Consider the following 20,978-nt stretch of genomic DNA (forward strand, 5'->3'; position numbering starts at 1 on the left):
AAGGGTGCAGAGGAGATTTACAAGGTTGTTGCCTGAATTGGGGAGCATGCCTTATGAAAACAGGTTGAGTGAACTCGGCCTTTTCTCCTTGGAGCGACGGAGGATGAGCGGTGACCTGACTGAGGTGCATAAGATGATGAGAGGCATTGATCATGTGGATAGTCAGAGGCTTTTTCCCAGGGCTGAAATGGTTGCCACAAGAGGACACAGGTTTAAGGTGCTGGGGAGTAGGTACAAAGGAGATGTCAGGGGTAAATGTTTTACTCAGAGTGTGGTGAGTGCGTGGAATGGGCTGCCAGCAACGGTGCCTTCTTCTCATTACCACAATCAAGGAGAAGGCACACTCAAAAGTTTTCGGAAGAACTCCGCCGTTAATCTTGTAAATTGGCTTCATGACAACTATTTGAGAGGGCTATGTATTTGATCAGGAGCTTCCTGGGACTCAGTAATTGCGGTTAGGAATGTAACTTCACCTGACACCTGTACTTAAATGAGTAAAGCGATTAAAATGTTGCCTGAGCCTAACGAATTCTGCAGTACTTGCAAGGTTCATTATGACGAATAAATGGATTATATATTTAAATACTTCTCCGTGACTTGTACAAAGGATGCGACGTCAATTCTTTTTATGGGAGGTATTGATAAAATGTCTCTGGCCACACATTCACATGAGGGCGCACACACCATCTCATCAGGCTCAGTCTGTAACAAAGCCAAGAAATCAACTCTAGCCAACTTCCTTACATAATTGGTTAAACACGACGTCAGTTAAAACCACAGCCCGAAATATCCCTCCTTAAAACCTCCTGTCGAGCAACAGGTGAAGCATTCGTCCAGGTGCGACCATTGATTTATTTCCTCGTTTAAAAAAAGTGGAATAACAGCAACATCCGTGTTAAGGCGCCAGAGAACTTTCTTTTACGATTAAAAGGTACGGTTCATATACCTGAATTTAATCTTCAAATACGCGAAAATATTTTTTTATAATTTTACGTGAAATATAACTTTCTGACTTTTCAACTTGCATGATACCTGATACAATCACTCGTGATCTTTTTATTCAAATTCGAATTGAAAGTACCTGTAGTTTAGATGTAAATGGTTGGGCGATCCGTTAAAACACCGTCAAATCAAATGTAAATTGGTGGACTACTTTGTCCTTGCTGATTATTTTTAAAAATCTCCTCGTATTTAATCTTGCCTGACGTTTTTCCCTTCAACTATTTTTCATCTCTTCATGGGTCGCGGTTTGATTTTTTTGTTGTTTTCTTTATGAGAGAACATTTACTACATCAGTCGTAAACTATCTATATAAAAGAAAATTGATCAGCGCGTTACTAGTTTAGGTGAAATCGGGTTGCCTTTTAAAAACTGAAGTGGGTGAGTTGTTGTCAACGGATCAGTGTTCCTTTGGAAACGACTGCCTTGTTCCGAACCATAACCTACCACGAAGTGGATCTATACACGTTAGAAATAAGTATTTAAAAATTAGCCAAGTAATTAAAAATATTTAAAAATTAGCTAGCTGTTGCTTCCAATTTTGGGGAAGCTTTAGTTCTGACTTTTCTTTCAAATGACTTTCTTCGCCCGAATTTTCTGTCCAGGATTCAATTAGTGGCGTGTGTGGATGGGGGGCAAGTTCTTACTTGGCATGTTCAAGCGTTTTAAACTAATTGTTCTTCCTTGAAGCTCTGAGGGTGGGTCCTTCAGCTGTTCTTTTAACATACTACCAAACCTGTGGGGTTCGTTTTCAGATTTCCAACATAGTTTATTTTTCAGTTTTGGTGTTTAAAATGAAATGTATCTAGTGGTCCATTCCACCAGATGAAAATAAATCCTTCATTCTTTCCAATTCTGTGCTGATATGGTGGCTTGCTAGAGCGCAACAGGTTGCTAACCAACAGAGCAAGGCTTTCAGCTAGAACTTCCCTCCCCTTCTAATTAGTACCTGGTTAATGTTCATGTTAGCCCTTGTGACTCATCAGGATGTTTGGCAAAAACTCTGGTTACTCAGTCCCAATGTGAGAACAACACCTCCTGTCCAGTATCCAGCTGGCCATGCAGTATCCATCTCCACACTTCCTCTTTTTTTTCCAGCACCAGACCTGTAGCTTTCAATGTTGTTGCATTTATTTTCTCCTCTCTATCAACCCCTTGGGCTTTGTTCCAGATTTCAACCATTCTTTGGATGAAATTTCTTCTTCAATTCCCCTCTAAATCACCAACTCTTGCCTCTAGTTACATAACCTTCTTGCTATCTACCTTCTTTGCCCTTATAACTATAAGCTTCTATCAGCATCCCTCGAGATATTCTTCCTGCAAGGAAAACAAGCCAAGCTTATCCAGCCTTAAAGTATCTGAAATGCTCTAACATCATAGCAATTTCTCCTGCATGTTTGCCATCAGAGATCCCGGGACATGTACACCAAAGTTCCTCAGTACTTCTAAGGATCTACCATTCATTATGTATATCCTACCCCATATTGTTGTTAAGTACCATTGAGTCATCGTCGACTTGTGGATAGTGTAGTTGTCCACAGGGTTTTCGTGGCAAGATACGGAAGTAGATTGGTAGGCCTCCTTCCATGCAACTACTGCTGCTACTTGGGTTGGGACCTGGCCGGATTCAAACTCGGTCCAGTGCTGACACCATTACACCACTGGCTGGCCCAAGCAGCACTCCTGAAATGCATTGCTTTATGTTTTCTTCAAGATTATGTTCCATCTGGTCCCATGGAACCCAGGGAGAGCTGGTTGGGTGGATTTGAAATTTCCTCAGAGTGATGGTTGAAGGTTGCTTCTGGAATTGGAGGCCCCTCCCAAATCATGTGCTGCAGGGGTCAGTGTTGGGACACTTTTTTAATAATATAAATGGTTTGGATGCAAGTGTGTAAGGCCGGAGCAGTAAGTTTACAGATGACACAAAATCAGATGATTGAGAGTGAAAGTTATTGTAGATTGGAGGGGGATTGAGATCAGCTGGGGCTGTGGGCAGTGTGGAGGCAAAATGGATGTCAACACAGATAAGTGTGAGGTGTTGCATTTTGGAAAGTCAATCCAGCATAGGGATACAACGGAACAGAACAAACTTGGAGTAAAAGTATCTAATTTGTTGAAAGTAGTGTCACAGACAGGGAGGTTGAAAAAGTTCTTTCTTTTTTTGGCATGCTGGCCTTCATCGGTCAGGGCACTGAGTAGACGAGCTGCAACATTATGTTGCAGTTGTAGAGTTATTGGTGAAGCTGCACTTAAGAGAACTGTGTAGAGTCTTGGTCACCTTGTTATCGGAAAGAAAAGGGTTAAACTGGAAAGAGTGAAGACAAGATTTGAGGATGTTATCTGGAATAGAAGGCCTGAGTTATTGGGAGAGGTTGGCTTGGCTAGGTCTTTCCTTCTCGGAATATGAGAATTTTATAAAACTGGTAGAAATACTTAATATTAAGTATTAAGGGGCATAGGTAAGATGGGTGGTAAGTCTCCTCTACGAGGCAGAGAACACCAGATGCAGGAAGTACAGGTTTAGGGTGGGGTATAATTTTATCATGCAGAAGATAATGAGTAAATGGAACGAGCTCCCAGAGGAAGTGGCTGAGACAGGTACAATAGTGTCATTTAAGAGGCACTGATAGTTAAATGGAGGAGTAGGGTTTGGAGGGATGTGGGCTGACAGAGGAAATTGACGCTAGCTGGGTGGGCATTGTCATCAGCATGGACAGAAGGACTGAAGCAGCTGTACCTGTACCGTGTTGTTTTGACTCTATCTGCCCACCTTGGCATCTAATCAACACTGTGCTTTAGCCAGATTACCTGTGATTTCATAAACAATGCTTACATGATATCTGTAAACGTGTAGCTCCTACAGAGGCAATCCACGTATTTAGTGTGTGATATGCAGAGTCCTAGCACCAATTCCCATGCTTGCATTAATAGTCATAGGTTTCCAGTCACAAAAACAACCCTCACTCATTGCTCTCTGCCTCCTGTCACAAGCCAATTTGCCGTATTGTACCATATTCCACAGGCTCTCCCTTTTGAGCCAATGTCCCAAGCGGATGTTGCTAAGGCTTTGCTGACGTCTGTATAAATATCCACAGCCATATTCCCCATTAATGCATAGTTGCCTCAAAAAAATTCTTTGAAATTAGTCAAGATCTCCCCTTAAGTCTTGCTGACTACCCCCGATTAATCTGTACTTAAAGACTGATTTTTTTTTTTTCTGACCCAACAATTTCACTGTTACTAATGTTGGACTTAAATTATTCCACCTTGAAAGCCAAATATGGTCCATTTTATTCCTTCAGTTGTTTGGCAGCCTTGCCTGTGGCCAGAGCAACCTGACTGCCTACCTTTAGTCCTTCAACAGGTCAAACATTGTTATTGCCTTTTTAATACTGCAATCGGTCAAACATAAGCCAAAAAGCTAAAAGTGGAAACAAGGTACAGTGGATTCCAGTTAATTGGGCCCTCGGTTAATCAGGGCAGCTACTTATTAGGACAACTCTTAAAGAACAAAAACTAATCAAGAAAATAGCTGGAATACCATTCATTAATTTGGAATACTATACCATTTAATTGGGACAGGAGACTGTTGCGACCAGTTTTTAACCAGCCTCAGTCACATGCACTTGGGTGACTGTAGCCAGTGAACCAAGCTTAGAACAAGTAGTTTATAAATAGCCTCAGTTGCATGCATATATCCAAAAAGCAGTGGGTTTTGTCACTGATAGTTGACAGGAAAGACAATTCAGAACTGTTCTGCTCACTGCAATTTCAAGCAATCAGGACTTGCGATGCCAGAAACAGCTGGCTGTGAAAATAAAACTACTTCAAGTTAAGAATCGCTAAGGATTCAAAGGTATCAACAATCATCTTGATTGTAACAATGAAAATGAAGATTTGCAGGTGCAATCTTTGAGAGCATTGTATGAAGGCAGTCCATTATTTGCACTAGCTGTCTGTGCTGATTCTGTTCATTTACAGTCAATCAAAAGAGCACGAACACTGGATAAATTCCTCCAACAACTGAGGAAGTAAAACAGTATCATAATACTGTAGTAGGATTGATAGTGTTCTAATTTGTTCTGTATTTTTCATTTACATAATGTTACTCAGTTAAATAGTTTGTCTTTTTAACCCTTTTTAACTATTTCCATGAAACTTCAAATAATTCAGGCGGCCTCTTGATTGGGTCAAAATATACTGGTAATGATACGTCCCAATTAACCAGAATCCACTGGGGTGTTTCGAGTCCACTCAACATTTATTGCATTGATTGCCAGCTTCAAGGTTATTGTTCTGCCAAACAAGTCACTTAGCAGAAATAGTTTTACCTGCTTGTTAAGAAACTTGATCTACTTTCATGCAATTTAGTGAAAGAGGAAAAACTGGACAAAACCTTGGTAATAAGGACGCTGCAGAAATCTACTTTAATACCATTTACAGAATAATGGTATTGAGCAGAGTTGGTGTGGATTTGTGACATAGTACAAATTTCAATCACTTGGGTTGGAAAATCTTTCTGTAAATCTCCAGCCTTTTTAAAGCTATGCCCTGCAACAGGTGCACCTAAAGGAGAAAAACTTTATTAAGGACATCCACATTATAAAAACAGAATACATGGAACTGGATTGAGAATTTGGTATTGGACAGTGCATTATAAAAGTGAAGAATCTTTGGCAGGGTGTGACTAGTCAGATAGAGGAAGTAACTTTACACAAATTATATCTTCAATTTGATTGAGGAAGAAGTGAGAATGGATGATATGTTACGATATGCTTGAACAAAAAAATATAAGTGAAGGCCTATCATACAAGTGTTGCAAATGATTAAATGATATATTGTCCTTCTGAGAAGATTTAAGTGCTCCAATTATATAGGGCTTAGAGAACGCCCAGAGCTTCATGTACACTTGTGCTGTCCTTATCCAAAGGGCTACAAAGGGACTCACTAGAGATGGCAGATTTTTTTCTGGAGAGAATAATTGAATAAGACTGTCTTCTTGAGTTTGCAAGAATGAAAGATTACCTCAAAATCTAAAGAAGTACCTTTTGGAGCTTAGCAAAGATGCTGGAAAAACATTCCTCCTGTATGAATAATGAACGAGAATAGATTAAGAATAAGATGCAAGCTGTTTAAGACTGAAATTTTCTTCACCTAAAGGATGGTGAACCTGTGGAATTATCTCATGAGAATTGTGGAGGCTTGTCCATCAAATTAATTCAATGCATTCAGATAATTGAGTGAACTGACAGTTATGGAGATGGTGCTGGATGACGCTGAGACAAACAATTGACCATGATCTTGATGAATGATGGAGCAGGTTCAAAGGGGCACATGTTCGCCTACTCGTCTGTTTTATATTATTTAAAAGGTGGACTTGTCAGGGGGCAATTGTATCAAAAGATAAACTGAAAGAATACACTAAACAATACGTACCTGGTGATCAGGAAGCATCTTGTCTTGAGTCTAGAAATTTGTTTGCAGATGTTAAGCTTCATGAAGCTTCCAAATCATAACTATGCCTATAACACTGAAATCAGAGGCAATTTGGGAGTTGAGTTGGGCTATGCCTTTTCACTTAGCATGAATGGCATTTATCATCTTTCCATGGAATGAAGCTTGAAATAGTTGAGTAAATCCAGAGTGTATGTTTTTAACTGAACATTCTTATCACCAAAATCATGTATAAACACTGAAAACAATGTTGTACAGTGGCATTCTGTTTTATGGAGACAGCTGGGATAAGAGTAGATAAACCTTGAATCTTCAATAAATCAAGAAGTACCTTTTGAAATATTAAATTTCTTTCATCAACAGCTATAATGTAGCTTGCAAAGTATTAGCCAACCAGAACTTTCATTATTGACTTCATTAGAAGGCGTTTCACAAATGCCAATTTTAATACTGATTATTTGCTGTTTTGTAGATCTCGAGTAAAAATGGGGTGCTTTACATTTGTGAAGGTTATGATGATCCTCTTCAACCTCTTCATCTTTGTGAGTATGCTTGTTCCGTAGCTGCTATACAGTGATTATATACATGGACACTTGGTAAATGTCTCAGCCTGGGTATTTTGAAACCCTGCTTTGTAGATTTTTCTTTAGTAATGATGTAACTAAGAGGCTATTTTGTATACAAATTTTTTGCAACTTTTAATAGCAACCTAATATAGCAGAATGTTTCCAGACATATCAACTCATTACCAATTTTTGATGATCATGTTAAAAAGCAAGTCATGCTAGGTATCTTTGCAGTAGATTTGTTTTTAAAGCCAGGTATCAAAGATGACATGAGCTCATAGAACATGGAAACAGATTATGGAAAGAATTTCAGTGAAAAAGCATGGCCCTTGTTTTTTATACATTTGAGGGAAGAGAAATGGCAGATCATAGATATGGTACAATGAACTAAAAAGTAAGTGCAAATTAGGATGCAAATACTGCTTGGTCAGGAACTAGTATCAATCAAACATGATAGTCATCAGGGTTTTCAAATTAGAACATGAACAGCAGTGCTGGATGAATAGGTTGAAGGGTAGAAGTGTTTGCTTAAGAGTAGCTAAAGTAATAGTGAGGGTTTTGGATCTAAGGTCAGGGTGAAACAGAGAGCTTTAATTGGATATCTATGGTCTTAATCATCCAAATTAAGCCATAAAAGCAAGGGGACCTGTCAGGACTTTCTACTGAGTTTGGCATTGATTCAGTTTTTAGGTCTTGACGAGCGACAAGCGTGTATGACTGCGAGTGAGGCGGGTAGTGGAACCTAAGCGGTAGTGCTATAAGATCCTCTGCCCTTGAGCTTGCCCAGCGGGTCTGAGATTGTTGCTCCCTGTGAGGCTGAGTGTGATGGGCTCTCAGAAGGATGAACAACCAGACTGTAGTTCAGGGAGCCATGCAGTGGGGAGGGGTGGGGGGAAGGGTTAAGAGAAGAGAAATGTAATTTGCATTGGGACTATAAATTGATGCATCTGTCACAAGGATCCCAATGGCCATTTTGCTGTCTGCTGCCAGGATTAGGAGTATTACATCTCACTTGCAAAGGAGTTTGGAATGGAGGGGAAAGATCCAGTTTTTGTGATCCATGTGGGTGCCAACAGCACAGGAAGAGCAAGGAAAGATGTTCTGCTGAGGTAGTTTGAGCAGCTAGGAACTAAAATAAAACACAGGACCAAATACGTAACGATCTCTAGATTGTTACCTGAACAACATGCAAATTGGCTTAATAAGAATAGAGTTAAATTTATGGGGCATTGGCACCTGTATTGGGGAAGGACAGAGCTATACAGATGAGACAGGCTCCACCTGAACTCTGCTGGTACCAGGATCCTGGTTTTCTAGGGCTACGGATAGGGCCTTACATTAAATAGCAGGGGGTGGGTTCAACAGCTTGGAAAATTATGAATAAAGTAAAGGGGAGGGAGGTTGCAGAAGAGGTTATGGAAATCTCCAGAATAAAGACAAAAAAAAAACAGAAAAGTATAAGAATTTAACCAGCCAACATGGAGACGTAATTGAAAAGGATGATAAATGCAGGGCTGAAGGTGTAATTTTTGAATGCATGCAGTACATGAAATAAGGTAGATGATCTTGTAATGCAGTTAGAAATCGGCAGGTATGACACCACAGGCGTCAGAGTTATGGCTGAAAGAAGATCACAGCTGGGACTTTAACATCCAAGGATGCCCATTGTTTCAAAGGGACAGGCACGTAGGCTAAGGGGGTGAGGTGGATTCATTGGTTTAATAAATTAAATCAATTGTTTTCAAAAGAAGTGACATAGGATCAGAAAATGTAGAAGCCTTGTGGGTAGAGTTAAAATATTGCAAGGGTTAAAACTTCCTAATAGGAGTTAAAATCGGAGAGAAGCTAAAATCAGATACATCAATGCATTACAGTGAGCAAAGATAACTAGAGCTGTGAGGAGCTGATGATTGGAAGGGGACACTAGCAGGGATGATGGTAGAGCAGCAGTAACTGGAAGTTATGGGGACAACTTGGAAGACGCAGAATTGGTTAATCCCAAAGAAGCATTCCAAAAGAAGGATGAGGTAACCATGGATGACGAGGGAAATTAAAGCCAACAAAAAAGCATACAGTACAGCAAAAAACAGTGGGATATTAAAGGATTTGGAAACTTTTTGGGGGGTTGGGGGGGGACAACAGAGGGCAATTGAAGCAGTAAGGAGAGGAAAGATGAAATATGAGAACCAAGAGTGGATATTGGACCTCTGGATAATGATGCTGGAGAGATGATGAGGAAATATGAAATGTGGGATGGGCTGAATGAGTACTATGCATCAGTATGCCAGCAATTCGAGAGAATTGGGGCAGAAGTGAGTGTAGTTGCTATTACTAAGGAGAAGGTGCTTGGGAGGCTGAGAGGTCTAAAGGTGGGTAAGTCACCAGGACCAGATGAACTACACCCCAGGATTGTGAAGGAGGTAACTGGGGAGGTTGTGGAGGCATGAGTAGTGATCTTTCAAGAATCACTAGATTCTAAATAGTTCTGGAGGACTATATTTCAAATGAACTTGGCAATGGGTTAGGTACCAGAGGATTGGAGAACAGCTAATGTTGTTCCATTGTTCAAGAAAGGCTCTTAAAAATAAGCTGGGAGATTATAAAACAGGGTGACATCTGTAGTAGGTAAGTTATTGGAAGGTATTTTAAAGGACTGAATATAACAATATTTGGATTGGCAAGAACTAATTAGGGATAGTCAAGCAACACACATCAAAGTTGCTGGTGAACGCAGCAGGCCAGGCAGCATCTGTAGGAAGAGGTGCAGTCGACGTTTCAGGCCGAGGCCCTTCGTCAGGACTAACTGAAGGAAGAGTGAGTAAGGGATTTGAAAGTTGGAGGGGGAGGGGGAGATCCAAAATGATAGGAGAAGACAGGAGGGGGAGGGATGGAGCCAAGAGCTGGACAGGTGATTGGCAAAAGGGGATACGAGAGGATCATGGGACAGGAGGTCCGGGAAGAAAGACAAGGAGGGGGGGGGACCCAGAGGATGGGCAAGAGGTATATTCAGAGGGACAGAGGGAGAAAAAGGAGAGTGAGAGAAAGAATGTGTGCATAAAAATAAGTAACAGATGGGGTACGAGGGGGAGGTGGGGCCTAGCGGAAGTTAGAGAAGTCGATGTTCATGCCATCAGGTTGGAGGCTACCCAGACGGAATATAAGGTGTTGTTCCTCCAACCTGAGTGTGGCTTCATCTTTACAGTAGAGGAGGCCGTGGATAGACATGTCAGAATGGGAATGGGATGTGGAATTAAAATGTGTGGCCACTGGGAGATCCTGCTTTCTCTGGCGGACAGAGCGTAGATGTTCAGCAAAGCGGTCTCCCAGTCTGCGTCGGGTCTCGCCAATATATAAAAGGCCACATCGGGAGCACCGGACGCAGTATATCACCCCAGTCGACTCACAGGTGAAGTGTTGCCTCACCTGGAAGGACTGTTTGGGGCCCTGAATGGTGGTAAGGGAGGAAGTGTAAGGGCATGTGTAGCACTTGTTCCGCTTACACGGATAAGTGCCAGGAGGGAGATCAGTGGGGAGGGATGGGGGGGGACGAATGGACAAGGGAGTTGTGTAGGGAGCGATCCCTGCGGAATGCAGAGGAGGGGGGGAGGGAAAGATGTGCTTAGTGGTGGGATCCCGTTGGAGGTGGCGGAAGTTACGGAGAATAATATGTTGGACCCGGAGGCTGGTGGGGTGGTAGGTGAGGACCAGGGGAACCCTATTCCTAGTGGGGTGGCGGGAGGATGGAGTGAGAGCAGATGTACGTGAAATGGGGGAGATGCGTTTAAGAGCAGAGTTGATAGTGGAGGAAGGGAAGCCCCTTTCTTTAAAAAATGAAGACATCTCCCTTGTCCTAGAATGAAAAGCCTCATCCTGAGAGCAGATGCGGCGGAGACAGAGGAATTGCGAGAAGGGGGTGGCGTTTTTGCAAGAGACAGGGTGAGAAGAGGAATAGTCCAGATAGCTGTGAGAGTCAGTAGGCTTATAGTAGACATCAGTGGATAAGGTGTCTCCAGAGACAGAGACAGAAAGATCTAGAAAGGGGAGGGAAGTGTCGGAAATGGACCAGGTAAACTTGAGGGCAGGGTGAAAGTTGGAGGCAAAGTTAATAAAGTCAACGAGTTCTGCATGCGTGCAGGAAGCAGCGCCAATGCAGTCGTCGATGTAGCGAAGGAAAAGTGGGGGACAGATACCAGAATAGGCACGGAACATAGATTGTTCCACAAACCCAACAAAAAGGCAGGCATAGCTAGGACCCATACGGGTGCCCATAGCTACACCTTTAGTTTGGAGGAAGTGGCCAGAGGAGAAATTATTAAGAGTAAGGACTAATTCCGCTAGACAGAGCAGAGTGATGGTAGAGGGGAACTGATTAGGTCTGGAATCCAAAAAGAATCGTAGAGCTTTGAGACCTTCCTGATGGGGGATGGAAGTATATAAGGACTGGACATTCATGGTGAAAATAAAGCGGTGAGGGCCAGGGAACTTAAAAACTTAAAAAGGGAATTTAAAACTTAGGGATAGTCAACATGGCTTTGTGAGCGGTAAGCCGTGTCTAACTGATCTTGTGGTCTTTTGACTAGGAAAGTTGAAGGCAAAGCAGTGTAGACCATAGCCAGGCCTTTGACAAGATCCCACATGAGAGGTTGGTCAAGAAGTTCAGTTACTTGGCATTCAGGATAAGGTAGTAAATTGGATTAGACATTAGCATCACGAGGCACCAGAGAGTGGTGGTAGATGGTTGCCTCTCTGGAGGCCTATGACTAGTGCCACAGGGATCAGTGCTGAGTTAGTTCTTTGCCACTTGTATCAACAATCTGGATGATAATCTCATCACTGCCTGCAAGGAGTTTGTAAGTTCTCCCCGTGGTCATGTGGGTTTCCCCCCACAGTCTAAAGTCATACTGATTGATAGATTAATTGGTCATTGTGAATTGTCCCATGATTAGGTCTGGATTAAATTGGGGGATTGCTGGGTGGTGTAGCTTGAAGGGCCTGTTCTGCACTGTATCTCAATAAATAAATTTATGTAATAAACTAGATCAGCAAATTTGTAGATGACCCCAAGACTATGGGTGAAGTGGACAGTGAGGAAAGCTTGCAGCAGGATCTAGACCAAAATGGCAGGTGGAATTTAATGAAGCCAAGTGTGACGTGTTGGACTTTGGGGGGAGAAACCGGGTTGGGCTTCGATGGTGAGTTGTAGGTCACTGCAGAGTGCAGTAAAACAGGGATCTTGAAATGCAGACCCTTAATTTCTTGAAAGTGGTGTCACAGGTAGATAGGGTCATTTTTTAAAAAACAAAAGCATATTGACCTTCATAAATCAAAGAATTGAGTATTGAAATGTTTTGTTGAAGTTGTATAAAATGTTGGTGAGACCTAATTTGGAATATTGTGTGCCGCTCTGGTCACCTCCCTACAGGAAAGAAATTAATAAGAGTGCAGGGAAAATTTACAAGGATGTTGCCAGCAATTGAAGACCTGAGTTATAGGGAAAGGTTGAATAGGTTAGGACTTCACTCTCCTGCGCTCTAGGGAATAAAGAGAGGTATACAAAATTGAAGGGTATAAATAGGGTAAATGTAAGCAGGTTATAGAGGGCTGTGGGCTGGGTACATGAAGGTCAAAGGGACTAGGTCAGTTCATCTTTAGGCCAGACCAAATTAGCTGAAAGGCCTGTTTCTGTACTGTAGTGTCCTGTGACTCTGTGATGGGAAGATCGCAAATGTCATTCCACTCTTTAAGAAGGGAGGTGGGCCAAAGCCAGGAAATTATAAACCAGTTAACCTGACATCTGTGGTTGCAAAGGTGTTAGAGTCTATTTCTATGGATCAGCTTTCAGTGAATTTACAGGCAAACAATAACAATGGGTCGAAGTCAACACGGCTTCCTTAAGCGAAAATCTTGCCTGAGAAATCTGTTAGAATTCTTAAGAAATAACAGGCAGAATAGACAGAGGAGAGTCAGTGGATATTGTTTACTTGGATTTTCGGGCAGGCTTTAATGAGGTGTCACATGTGAGGCTGTTAAATAAGATAATGGTTTTACAAAGAAGATACTAGCATGGACAGAAGATTGCCATTTGTTTGTCAGCCAAAGAGTGGAATTACTGGTTGGGTACCAGTGATTAGTAGTGTTCTGCACGGGTCAATGTTGGTTCCATTACTTTTCATGTTTATATTAATTATCTGAATGATAGAATTCGTGGTAGAGGAGTGTAGGTGATGCAAAGATAGGTGGAGGGGCAAGTAGTGTTGAAGAAATGGAGTCTGCAGAATTAGTTGGAGGGATCAGGAGAATAGGCAAAGAAAGAGCTAATGGAATACAGTTCAGGGAAGTGTAAGGTCATACCCTTTAATAGACTGAATAAAATCAGAGATTATTTGATAAATGAGGAGTGAATTCAGAAACTGGAGATGCAAAGGAACTTGGGAGACCTATTGCAGTATTCCTTAATGTTAACTTGTAGGTTAAGTTGGTAGTAATGAAGGCAAATGCAATGTTAACATTATTTCAATAGAATTAGAATGTATTACAAAAATCTTGATGTAATGGTAGGCTTTATAAGGTGTTGGTCAGGACATATTTGGAGTACTGAACAGTTTCTGGGCCCCATATCAAGGAAAGAATCTGCTGGCAACAAAGGGTCCAGAGGAGGTTTATGAGAATGATCCTGGGTGTAAAAGGGTTAATGTATGAGGAGAGTTTGATGGCTCTGGGGATGTACTCACTAAAGTTTAGAAAAATAAGGGGGGAGCCAATGAATGTTGAAAAGCCTCAATAGAATGGATGTGGAGAAGATATTTCCTATATTAGAGGAATCTAGGACCAGTGGGCCTCAGTGTACAGGGATGTCTCTTTAAAACAAAGATGAAGAGGAATTTCTTTAGCCAGAGGGTGGTGAGTCCATAGAATTCATTGCTATAAGATAATTATGGAGCTAGTCATTAGGTATATTTAACATGGGGGTAAATAGATTCTTGATTATTAATGACCAATATCTTTCCTTAGCACCACTTTTTTTTAAAAGCACAATGAGCTATTGTGTGTTAAGTTGCATATGCCCTAATGTTCTTGTGACTCATTCAACACCTTGCATGCATTTGTTTTTGCTAAATGGTTTGGTTTATAGCTATTTGAATATTTATTTGCATTTCTATTGTTTGCTTAAGTTTAAGTCCCATTGTCTTGTTTCAAGTCAGGTAGGAAATTCCCCAGATCCCGAAATCAAAATTGATGCATTTGTTCTATAGGGACTGCATTAGAGGCACTGACGATTAATGTATATTTGACAAATAATACAAAGGATGTTTCTGTCTGAATTCAAGATCAATCCTATTATATTAAAATGGCGCTATTTATATTTTGCCTCTTATTAAATTGTTAACAATTCATAAAGTGTCTTTCATCTTTGCAAATTTGACTTGTCAGGTTAAATTGCATGCAATTTAATTAAGTGTGGGGAAAACCATGCGAAATTGCTGTTTTCTTTTTCCTTTTCAGCTTGCAGGAGGAGCCCTGTTGGGTGTTGGAATATGGGTTAGTGTGGATGGAACGTCTTTTGTAAAAGTAATTGGTCCTATATCTTCTCAAGCAATGCAGTTTGTCAACATTGGCTACTTCTGCATTGTGATTGGTGCTATCTTGGTTATCCTTGGATTCCTGGGATGTTGTGGAGCACAGAAAGAAAGTAAATGCCTGCTAATGCTGGTAGGTATAATTTGTGGGGAGTAAATACTGACCATGAATAAAGGATTTTTTTTTCCCATTTGCTGAGCTGGGGAAGTGTGGGTGGTGGGAAATGAGGAACTATTGAACAACTTAATTCTGCATCGCACAAGATGCTGGAGGAACTCGCAGATCATGCAGCATCTATGGAGAGTCAACATTTCAGGCCAAAACCCTTCATCAAGACCTGTAGAGTTCCTCCAGCATTTTGAGTGCTGCTCCAGATTTCCAGCAGAATCCCATGTTAAATCAACATCAGCCTTGTCTCCAAATATTTGGAATCCTAAAGTTATTTCAGCATTTTGTTTGCGACATCTATGACACTAGTGTTGGATAAGGTTTGTGTGTGTGTCGAAAGACTGATACTGGGAGGGTAATTGGATTTCATAAACTTGGAACCCATTCCCTTGGGTTTGGACTAGATGCAACCTGGAAGAGTTGTACAATAGTGACTGCATGCTATATGTCAACATCCTATCCAATTGAATGTCAACAAAAGCTCCAAACGCTGGTGGAATATTCCATTTGCGTAAAGATTTACATAATGACATGACCTCGCTTTTTGAGTAAAGGGGGTTTTGCATTGTTTTCAGTCACAGTGTGCAATAGAAGTACAGCCTTGTGGTGCAAGCTATCTCATAAGCCTTTTGTGATGGCTGTGTTCTCTCAGATCTCTTTAAATATTGCTGGCAGTTGCAGGCACTCAACCAAGCCCTCTAGCTGCTAGAGGACCCCTCAGTTAATGGTCAGGCTCCATGGCATAAAAAAGTTTGGGAACCCATGTTCCAACATATGACAGACTGATCTTCTCACTAAACAACACAACATTAATTTGAGCAATGTGGTCGCTGCTTTAAATGAGCTATTTGACATAAAAATCTGATCTTTTGTTTTGTATTAGCATGGTGCCTTGTGACTTCCATTATCACTCCACTAATGAAGAGTAATATCTAATTGCTATATTAGTTAGCAAACTTGCACATGAGGGTTTTCATCTTCTGACAGTACCTGCCACCATTTAAATGTAAATATTCCAGCAACTAGTTTATCAATAACATTCTCGTCAGAGTCAGGTAACAATTATTTTGTTTTCATCTTCCTAGTTCTTCGTTATTATTCTTATAATCTTCATTGCTGAAATTGCTGCTGCTGTCGTGGCTCTGGTGTATTCTTCTTTCGTAAGTAGAAGCTTTTTTCTCCCATTTATAAAATGCCATCTGGCGCAAGTATATTGTATTTAATAGCCCTCAGTTATTCCAGCTAGTATCGTGGCAAAGTTTTGCTAGCTTTCACATTGAAAGTGATGGAACTGGGAGACCGCTTTGCTGAACATATGCTCTGTCGCCAGAGAAAGCAGGATCTCCCAGTGGCCACATATTTTAATTCCACATCCCATTCCCATTCTGACATGTCTATCCACGGCCTCCTCTACTGTAAAGATGAAGCCACACTCAGGTTGGAGGAACAACACCTTATATTCCGTCTGGGTAGCCTCCAACCTGATGGCATGAACATCGACTTCTCTAACTTCCGCTAATGTCCCACCTCCCCCTCGTACCCCATCTGTTACTTATTTTTATACACACATTCTTTCTCTCACTCTCCTTTTTCTCCCTCTGTCCCTCTGAATATACCCCTTGCCCATCCTCTGGGTCCTCCCCCCCCACCCTCCTTGTCTTTCTTCCTGGACCTCCTGTCCCATGATCCTCTCTTATCCCTTTTGCCTATCATCTGTCCAGCTCTTGGCTCCATCCCTCCCCCTCCTGTCTTCTATCATTTTGGATCTCCCCCTCCCCCTCCAACTTTCAAATCCCTTACTCACTCTTCCTTCAGTTAGTCCTGACGAAGGGTCTCGGCCTGAAATGTCAACTGCACCTCTTCCTAGAGATGCTGCCTGGCCTGCTGCATTCACCAGCAACTTTGATGTGTGTTGCTCGAATTTCCAGCATCTGCAGAATTCCTGTTGTTTGAGATATTTGTTACATTTAATCTCTATTCCTCCCACAATCACCCCATATGGAGATGTAGTGACAAAGAGGACAGCAGCTTTGTTATTCGTATTCCCGCAAGACTGCTGAAGGGCCATTTTCAGAGTAGAAATATTTGATGTAGTCGGCTGGTAGTTTAGTAACATCTGCTCTGGACTTCAAGGCAAGTGGTCCTGGTTCAGATCCGGCCGGCTCCTTTCATGCTCTCCATCCGTGCTGGGTTGAGTGTTGACCTAGCAATTTGGTCTTGTTTTTTTTAAAAAAGAGACAAAAATGCTAAAGAAACAACAAGGTTACTGCCCGGTGCACCACAAGGTGCAGTGAGGAACAACAGCAATATTTGATACACAAGCTCAACTTCCCTTTTCAGCTGGAAGCAGTAATAGAACAATAGCCTTTAAGTGGTTCTAGTTCACTGATCATTCATTACATGTGCTGACTAGGTATCAGATGTAGTCACCAGATAAATGCTCTGTGAATGGTATAAAGCTTTCAGAGAGTTTAAGAGATATTTGTTTGCCACAAAGCCATCTTCTGCTTCGGTCAATTTGTGGAGGTTCCCGAAGTACTTGACGACAACATTCTTGAATGTAGTTGTAGGAGTGGACTCTCCTATTAGAAATGGTGCTTGGTTTTGTGAAGCAAAATGATTGTCAACCTGAGCCCAAATGTTGAAGTCTGGTTGTCAGATTTGTTTTTCATTATCGTGCACACCAAGTCTTGCTCCTTGCTGCACTTGGATGCTTACCTGATACAATTATTGTCTCATTCACTTTTGAGTGAAAGGTAAATTTAATCCTACAATTGTTTGTATTTTTGTAGGCAGAGAGTCTTCTCCGTGCCTGGGTAACTCCACTACTAAGGGATGACTATGGAAAGCAGAAAGATGTGACTGGAATCTGGAATGCTACAATGAGTGAAGTAATTATTTAACTTTTGTTAAATGACCAAATTGAGACAGGAAAGTCTTGCTAATAAATACTATAGAATGGCTATTGATCTTAACAGTTGTAGAATGATTACCTTCGAAATATTTCAGCACGCCTGAAAGTGCCTGGGTAAATCTCCAATGTACATTAGTTATCTTGCAACGATGGCAGGAGCTAAAGTTGCAAGGAATCCTTCAGTTCCTGATGCACCTTGTTATATATTCCTAATTTGGTCAAATTTTAGTATTAAGTAAGTATTAGAGCCATGGTGTTATAACCTAGATGTATTGTATAATCCTTGAATAGATGGAGATGTGTCATGAAGAACAAGTGTGCACCAGAGATGACACTGAAAGATTTGAAGTAACTCAGTATTAAGCAGGGATGTCCAAGGCCTGATGCAAATTATTTGTTCATTTGCTATGGCTTTGAATTGACTTGCAACTGTCGGGTAACCAAAATCAAACCGTTTAGAAAAACATCAAAAATGGCTCCCAAACCACCTTTTGAATTTCAAAACTTGTGCCCCTAAGATTTCCTGCACCTGTATAGAGATTTGATATGGATAATGTACCTCTAGTATTTGGTTTAATGCTTCTTTTTCAACATTTGCAGCTGAAGTGTTGTGGCTTTACCAACTATACAGATTTTACTGATTCCTATTACTTCAGAAAGAACAATGATACCTTCCCATCGTTCTGCTGCAACACAACAGCATCTGCTTGTACTGAAACGGTGGCAATTAACAGCAGAATACAGGTATGATTGCTTTTTATTCCTGACATTTTCTGACCTGCATTGCTTCACTGTAGCTGTAAATCACAATCTTTTCATCATTGCAGGGATGTTTTCAACAACTCTTTGACATTCTGAAAGAAAACGCACACATTGTTGGTGGGATTGCTGCAGGAATTTGTGTATTAGAGGTGAGTTCATTTTGTTCGAACTAATTCAATACTCATCTTGCCAAAGCAGGCTACCTAGATAGAATTGGCCCTGTGGAATAATATTTAAGATGTAAAAATTTCCATTTTGTTATTGAGCTAGCTGGGGGTTGAGATACCAGGGAAACAAAATGTCCAATTATAACCCCCATGATCAATGATCAGAACAGATGAGTGTGACAGAATGGAGAATTGAGTAACTAAGCTAGCAGCAATCATTGTGAACTTCATTGGCATCTTGGTTTTGAGCCTACTTTAGTTTTAGAGAATGGTTGTTAAATTTGCTGTTTTAATTAATATTGTTGGGCTGTTGTTCATTTCAGATTGCTGCAATGGCGGTGTCAATGTATCTGTACTGCAAGATTGATGGAAAGACTTATGGATGAGAGCCAGCGTATTGCAAGTTGTCTAGAGAGTGTAATGAAACTTCAGATCAATGCTCGATTGTACTTGGAGTTGAATTTCTTCAGACACTTAGAATTTTGTATTGGCATCCAGTAATTTCGTATTAAACTCTAAGAATCCATTTACAATGGATATGCAGAAATCTTCAGAGGAAAATCCTTGCTGACACCATTGCATTTGTCCTATTGCACTAGGCAAAGGTACCTCTGTTTTCCCATAATTTAATTTTCTGGAAATGAGGAATAAGTGCAAATATTTTAAATTTTGAGTACTTCTGGAATTTGTCAGTGTGATTCAAACAGTGACTGCCTTGCTTAGATTTAGTGGGGCAAGGGACAGGAATCATTTCCTTCATGTTGTATCCATTGGCAACACCTTCAAGTTTTTGACCCCTTGACCAAGAGCTAATATCTTCTTAATTTTGCCCACAGTTTGATATATTTATTCACATCTGCACTTTACAAATTCTTTGTGTCTTGGTCTTGGAAACCTTTTGTACATAGCACTTCTGAAAAATAATTTGTACTGAGCAGTGTAAATTGTTTCTTGCATAAATACAAATGAGGTAGGGCGAGACTATAAATTGAATGTATGCATCGTCCTGACATTGGCTAACAATGTCACCTAGTCTTCTATTGCACTGGGTAAGTGATCCTCTTAAATGATAAAGCCTCTTGCTTTGTATATAACATCGAATAATTGGTCTTTGTATTTTGATTATGACTTTCAATGAAGTTGATTTGTATAATTTTTTTGTCTTTTAATAAATTATGAACTAATGAAGTCTAATTTATTTCAAACGATAACCTGGGATATTGGGAATATTTGGGGCTAAATAAGACATCCTTAGAGCTGCTGCATCTTAGCTAGGAGACTGGAACCAAATACTAATTATGCCAATGAGAGGTCTGGGGTTGATATATGGTGGGTAAGGAGTGATTTCTGTACTATTTGCTTTATTTATAACTGTAGAACTAGTTTGAGGGCACTAGCATTTGCTTTTCTTAAGTCCAGCTGAAAGGATGAAAATACAGGAAAAGTCATATCTTTAATAATTCAGACTATATTAACTGGAGAAATAGGCCTTTCAACCAAGGTCAACCTTGTAGGCACCTAAGTTAATCCCATTTTCCTGCATTTGGTCCAAGACCTTAAAGCCTTTTTCTATTTGTATACCCGTCAAAATATCTTGCAAAGGTGACTGTTCCCGCCTCAACTATTTACTCTGGCAGCTCAGTCCATTCACACTTGCCCTTTGTCAAGAAGTTACCACTTGGATCCCTTTTTTTTCCCCTCTCCCTCAGCCATAAGCCCTGGAATTTTTGATTGCTTTCTCAGCTGGTGGTGGAGAGGGAAGAGAGAAAGATAGGATGAAGTCACAGACTGTGTCCATTATAATCTTGTATGCTCCTCAAGTCACCTCTCCGTCTCTAACACTCCAAGAAATAAAATCTTTGTCTACCTCTTCATATAAACTCAGATTCTTCAGTCCTGGCAACATTTTCACAGATCTTATTTGAACTCTTTCCAGCTTAATATTACCAATAACAGGGTAATCAAAAATATACACATTGTTCTATTTGTGACCTCAAAAATATTTTGTACAACTGTAATATACTGTCTCAACATGATAGTCAGTGCCCCGACTGAAGGCCAGCATCGAAATCTTCATCTTGCCTGCCTGTGGCACTACTGCCGGGGGTATATGTACTTGAATTCCCAGGTATCTGTTCTTTACTTCCTCTTTTTCACACACCCCCCCCCAACCATCTACAACTCCCACCACCAAGATCTTACCCTGGTTAGACTTCCCAAAATGCAACACCTTGAGCTTACCTGAATGCTATTCCTCAGCCATCTTGCCTAGCTGATCAAAATCACCCTGTCATTTTTTTGATAACTTTCTTCACTGTCCACAGTAATCATCTGTTTTAATCTGTGCAACTCAAAGCACTTAAATGTTAT

The 20,978-nt window shown here is 40.8% G+C and overlaps 1 protein-coding gene across 1 annotated transcript; it reads left to right on the plus strand.

The window, feature by feature from the left end:
• The first annotated feature begins 672 nt into the window (after positions 1–672).
• Positions 673–19,792, plus strand: LOC140206315 (tetraspanin-1). The gene is made up of 8 exons (XM_072274652.1): positions 673–931; positions 6,926–6,995; positions 14,523–14,729; positions 15,851–15,925; positions 17,558–17,656; positions 18,280–18,423; positions 18,507–18,590; positions 18,932–19,792. The coding sequence occupies exons 2-8, from the start codon at positions 6,939–6,941 to the stop codon at positions 18,992–18,994; spliced, it is 729 nt and encodes a 242-aa protein (XP_072130753.1). The 5' UTR covers positions 673–931; positions 6,926–6,938; the 3' UTR covers positions 18,995–19,792.
• The last annotated feature ends 1,186 nt before the right edge of the window (positions 19,793–20,978 follow it).

This window comes from Mobula birostris, chromosome 12 (genome assembly GCF_030028105.1).
Source record: "Mobula birostris isolate sMobBir1 chromosome 12, sMobBir1.hap1, whole genome shotgun sequence".
NCBI lineage: Eukaryota > Metazoa > Chordata > Chondrichthyes > Myliobatiformes > Myliobatidae > Mobula > Mobula birostris.